Source organism: Scardinius erythrophthalmus, assembly GCF_964197995.2.
Source record: "Scardinius erythrophthalmus genome assembly, chromosome: 5".
Lineage (NCBI taxonomy): Eukaryota > Metazoa > Chordata > Actinopteri > Cypriniformes > Leuciscidae > Scardinius > Scardinius erythrophthalmus.
In genome coordinates this window covers 51,693,824-51,699,985 of record NC_138225.1, presented here as the reverse complement: position 1 = coordinate 51,699,985, position 6,162 = coordinate 51,693,824, and the positions used below count along the sequence as shown (strand labels likewise).

General features: G+C 34.1%; 1 protein-coding gene across 1 annotated transcript in view; it reads left to right on the top strand.

Annotated features, from left to right (window-relative positions):
* tut7 (terminal uridylyl transferase 7) overlaps positions 1-6,162 on the top strand; it is a 31,218-nt gene that overhangs the window by 6,155 nt on the left and 18,901 nt on the right. Inside the window, exons 7-13 of the mRNA XM_081365319.1 lie at positions 769-820; positions 934-1,003; positions 1,659-1,785; positions 2,481-2,600; positions 3,514-3,639; positions 4,586-4,763; positions 5,788-6,116. Of these exons, the coding sequence (XP_081221445.1) occupies positions 769-820; positions 934-1,003; positions 1,659-1,785; positions 2,481-2,600; positions 3,514-3,639; positions 4,586-4,763; positions 5,788-6,116 (1,002 nt within the window). The remainder of the gene's footprint in view (positions 1-768; positions 821-933; positions 1,004-1,658; positions 1,786-2,480; positions 2,601-3,513; positions 3,640-4,585; positions 4,764-5,787; positions 6,117-6,162) is intronic.

The window sequence follows — 6,162 nt, the reverse complement described above, 5'->3', positions numbered from 1 at the left end:
ACATCTAAGAACAGAACACCACAATCACTTAGACGCCATTCTGCTCCAGCATAACAACAATGGCGGACTACTATGACGACGGCTGTCACAGCTTGCTCAGGGCAGGTCTTGTGTTGAAACACGGCTGTCAATCACAATCGCGGGAGGGGCGTACGATCTTATGACGTCACAATATCGAACGGCTTGATTTCATAGATGGTCAAACATATAAGGAGATTAAAACAAAACCACTGGATGGATTTTAATCATGATAGGATGGTTGTGTACAGGCACTGCCAACAGACATTTCAGTGCAATCAACTTGTAAAAGTGCATGTACCATTATATGACCCCTTTAAGAAATTCTTGCTAGACTGCACAACAACTTGATTAAAGCTAGCATGAAGTGAACTTTACTCTCTTCAGTTGTTAATACAGGCATCACAAAGCAATATCATTTATTAAGGCTCTTATCAGACTTTTTGACATTTAGACACAGTGTTAAAGTTTGCTGTGTGAGTGTGTGTACACTGTGATAGCTAACACATAAACCATGGCATATGCAGTTTAAAAGCCTAATCCACGGCTAGCTGTGCATTCAATGATTTTAATGCATGACATGGAGGCCAAGAACTTCCCGAGTGCATTCAAACCATGTAATGCACCGCTAGCCGTGGATTTGGGCGACGTTTTACAAAAATGAATTTTTTCAATAATAATCTTTTACTTTTGCTGATGAAGTTTGGTCAATAATTGTTTCGTAATTAAGAAAAATACATCTCTCATCAGTTCCAGCATCCTGATATTCTGCTCGTGGCTCAAGAGCATCTCTCTAAAAGTGGTAAGTTAAAAAGCAGTGACCACAAATAAAAATTGTGTGAAAAAGCACCCTCCAATATAGAATAACAATGGTATGTTTTAATTTTTCTCACTGTTTTATTTTCATAATTGCAGATCTTTTTGTCAATGTGGAGGGAGACTTCCACAGGAGGATGCCTGTAGTCGTGTGCAGAGAGAAATCAAGGTCTGTGTCCTTGCTTATTATTCTTTTACAACGTTTAAATATGAAGCTAACTGCATTTAAATGTGTATATATAGTTTTTTATATTGTTTTATTGTATTTTTTTAAATGTACACTAATGTCGAAAGGTTTTTCGAGTCAGTAAGATTTAAAAAAAAAAAAAAAATTATGTTTATTCATCATTATTCATGCATTAAATTGATCAAAAGTGACATTAAAGGCATCTTCTATGTTACAAAAAAATCTATTTCCAATAAATGTGTTTATTTTGAACTTAATTAATTAAAAAATATGAAGCAGCACAACTGTTTTCAACATCAGAAATGTTTCTTGAGCATCAAATCAGCATATTAAATGATTTCTGAAGGATCATGTGAAAATTCAGCTTTGATTACAGGAATAAATAATTTTTTGCAATATATTCACATAGAAAACATATTTTTTAAATTGTAATAATGTGTCACTATTTTAACTGTATTTTTGATCAAATAAATTCAGCCTTTGTGAGTTCTTTCAAAAACATAAAAAAAATCGTACCAGCATTTGTAAAGGTAGTGCATGTTAAATTCATTGACAGAGGAATAGTTGTCTTTTTTAAAACTGCTTTAAACTTATGTTATATGATTTGTTTTTTTAATCTCTTTTTGATCTTTTGTAGTGGTCTGATCTGCAAAGTCAGTGCAGGCAATGAAAGTGCATGCATAACAACAGCATATTTGACCGAGATGGCGAGTCTGGAAGCGCAGCTCATCCCGCTGATCATATGCTTCAGATTCTGGGCTAAGGTGAGACTGACGTGCTCAGTGTTATCTGTCCTAATAGACACTCTGGAGGTTTTTACAGCCAAGTTTAAAATGCAAAATTGCATGTTTTGTTTACTATGGTCCTCAGTGTTGTCTGAAACATGACATATGTGACCCTGGACCACAAAACCAGTCACATGGGTCAATTTTTTCAAATTGAGATTTATACATAATCTGAAAACTGATAAATAAGCTTTCCATTGATGTATGGTTTGTTAGGATAGGACAATATTTGGCCTGAGATCTGGAATCTGAAGGTGCAAAAAAATCAAAACATTGAGAAAATCTCCTTTAAAGTTGTTCATTTATGTTCACGATTGTGCTGCATTCACTCACAGAAATAAATGTTTTATATATTTACGGTAGGAAATTTACAAAATATCTTCATGGAACATGATCTTTACTTAATATCCTAATGATTTTTGGCATAAAAGAAAAATCGATCATTTTGACCCATACAATGTATTGTTGGCTATTGCCACAGATATACCCGTGCGACATGTGACTGGTTTTGTGATCCAGGGACACATATGGTATGTTAGTTAAATATAATATTGTATGGATTTAATAGGTAGCATTTTTTATGTACAGTGAAACAGCATAAAGAATTGTAAAGCTCTGCATGCTTTATATAAATATCCTCATAATATGTGATGTTTTTTGTTTGTGTGATTTAGATTTGTTGTGTAGACCAGATGGAAGAAGGTGGACTTCCATCATACTGCTTTACCCTCATGGTCATCAGCTTCTTGCAACGACGCAAGGAACCCGTCTTACCTTCATACCTCGAACACGTGGTGTGTGATTCAACATTAATGCATCATTTATTCAAGTTTATAGGACCAATGCCTGATTATTGCATCTGGATCCTTTTGGAGAGGTAACCTGAGATAATCTGCAGTCAGCCGGTCATTATTGCAAAAATAAATTAAACCCCCGACACTGTTATCAAGACGCAGACCCTAATGCTATAATTATCCCGCTTATTACACAGAAACTCATCTCATGAATAAATATGGGAAATTAAAGTTTGAAATCCAACCTGAAATTATTTGATAACACTTTTCTTAAAGCATTTATGTATAATCCATAACTGAGTTTACAATTATTCATGAGATCATATAATGCGTTATAAGGTGCATGCATAATTAATGCATTCAAAATACTTTCATAATGCATTATAAATAGGATTTAAATAGTGTTACCAATTATTTTATAATTTTACCTGTATACTGGACACGTACAGTTTTACAGTTTAATGATCAACATGCAAATAAGTATTTTACCAGGGAATGCTGCAACTGACCAATCACAATCAAGTATTTCAGAAAGCCCTGTAATGAACTAGATGTGTGTGATATTGGCAAATAGTGTATATATATATATATACGCTATACACTGCTTTTATATGCACATGAAAGATGAAAGTGATATCACTCTCAAGGCCTGTTTTTTTTTTACATTTCTTTGTTTTTGACATGCTTGATAATGTCAGCTTCACACATCATTAAAACGCATCAATAAATTATCATAGACGCACATATCGCACACCTCTAATGAACAACAGAATGGCATTACTATTGGAAACTAGACAATTTAGAAAATTGTTCATGTTTGTTCTGGAAGTTCCTGTGAGAAATGGTTTTCATTGTGAAGTAGTTTAATTTGTGTTATTTCCGATGCAGAGACTGATGTTGTGTCTTGTTTTAGGGTTTGCATGTGAGTAAACTGAAGAGTTTCTCCATAACCGGGGTTGAGAAAGGACACGTGCTTTGGGTATACGATCCAACCTCAAACGATTCACAAGATAAAGACAAACTCATCAAGAAGGGGAAGGTTAGTGTGTTCCCAGTTATTCATGTATTCTGCATCAAAAGGTTTCATTTGAAGACAATTTTTAGGTCAAGCCAAAAGAAAGTCAACAAAACCACCACTGTGTTTCATGGAAGCTTGTTTTTGCGACGAAATAAAAAAATGTAATTGCATCATTTTATCTCACAATTGATTTTTTTCTCACAATTGCGATTTATAATGTCAGAATTACGAGGTTAAAAACTTGCAATTGTGAGAAAATATATCAGAATTGCAAGTTTATATTTCACAATTCTGACTTTATTCCTCAGAATTGTGATTAAATAGCCCTATTCGGATGAGACTAGTTTTCATGGAGAAATTCCTGTTTCACGGGTGTACTTAGTGATTTTAATCCTGTCCGAATCTGACAAGTTAGTGTTTTTCACACACAACCTCAGAATAAATTCCAGGGCAAATTACCTACAGCTAATTCTACGGTCCTCTGAGAAATCAAATCCCATCCGAAATCGAAAACAATCTTGCATGTTGAACACTAGACCGCAGATGACCTTCTGTAACGCCCACGTCTAGAAAACACACTCACACACTCCCACCTCTAGTAAACACACTAGCATAGTCCCGTCCAAATCATGACATGAAATCACAGACATCAGGTGATAAGAATTGTGACTCAAATATCGTTTAGAAAACCAGTCCCATCCTCACTGGACTTACCTCGCAATTCAGACTTTATAACTCACAAAGTTTATATCTATATATTATAACTATATATTGCAATTAAAAAAAAATTTCTAGAATTGAGTGATTATAAACTCGCATTTCTGAGGAAAAAAAATTATTGCGAGATGGAAAAAGTCGCAATTAACTTTTATTTTGTATTCCGTGGCGGAAACAAGCTTCCATAACATTTTTTAACCGATTGGTTCATTGTTTTGATTTTTTTTTTTTTTTTTTTTTTTCTGAATAGTCTCCACTGGTTTTCAAAGACCGAAGTCCTCCTGTACAGCTGGGGAAGCTGTGGGTCGAGTTACTGCGATATTATTCACTGGAATTTCAAATACCCGAGAAAGTCATTAGCGTGCGTACAAACGGTGACTTGTGGCGGGATCTGAAAGACTGGCCCAAAAAGAGGATTGCAATAGAAGGTATACATGGCATCAGGTGACCTAGTTCTTTTTTTATATACAGGTGAAACTCGAAAAATTAGAATATCGTGTAAAAGTTCATGTATTTCAGTAATTCTAATTAAAAGGTGAAACTAATATATTTATTATATATAACTATATACATATGCATGATTATACTTTTCAGAGGGCTGACATTTCTGTATTTAAAATCCTTTTTTTTTCATGTAATATTCAAATTTTCTGAGATTTTGAATTTGGGGTTTTCATAAGCTGTTAGCTATAATCATCAAAATTATAACTTTTGCATGATATTCAGATTCCTCGAGTTTCACCTGTACACTACTAGTCAACAGTTTTGGATCGGTAAGATTTTTTATGTTTTTAAAAGTCTCTTCTTCTCACCAAGGCTGCATTTATTTAATTAAAAATACAACAAAAAAAAACAGTAATATTGTGAAATATTATTACAATTTAAAACAGCTGTTTTCAATGTGAATATATAGTAAAATGTAATTTATTCCTGTGACCAAAGCTGAATTTTTCAGCATCATTACTCCAGTCTTCAGTGTCACATGATCCTTCAGAAATCATTCTTATATGATGATTTGCTGCTCAAGAAACATTTATGATTATTATCAATGTTGAAAACAGTTGTGTACAATTTTTATTTTAGGATTCTTTGATGAATAGAAAGTTACAAAGAACAGCATTTATCTGAAATATAATCTTTTGTAACATTATAAATGTCTTTACTGTAACTTTTGATCAATTTAATTCAACAATATGGAGTAATGATGCTGAAAATTCAGCTTTGATCACAGGAATAAATTACATTTTACAATATATTAAATAGAAAACATTATCATAATATTTAACAATATTACTGTTTATTTTTTTTGCATTTTTAATCAAATAAATGCAGCCTTGGTGAGCAAAAGAGACTGATTTTAAAAACATCTCACCGATCCAAAACTCTTGACTGGTAGTGTAGGTCTGCCTAGATATGTGACATATCAATATTTATCTCTGTTTTCTTTCTCAGATCCATTCGCCGTCCAGAGGAATGTGGCTCGGACGTTGAGTAGTCAGATGATGTTTGACTATATGTGTCATTGTCTCAAAACAACCTATAAGTACTTTGCTTCTTCTCCAAAAAGCAAAGCTGGGAAAGTCCGTTCAAACAGTCAAACTGATAAATCCGTGAATCACGTCGACGCGGTGAAGAAAAGCAAGAAAGTGCCAGCTGAGGATTTGAACAGATCCCGTGCGAGATCCAGTCCTCACAGTACCGAAGATCTGGAAGACTCTGACTATATGATTGAGCTGGAGCAGGACGATGAGGAAGAGGCCGACTCTGACGCCGAGACTGAGGTGTGCAAGCGTGTGAATACAGTAGTCAACGTTTGAAGTGGATCAA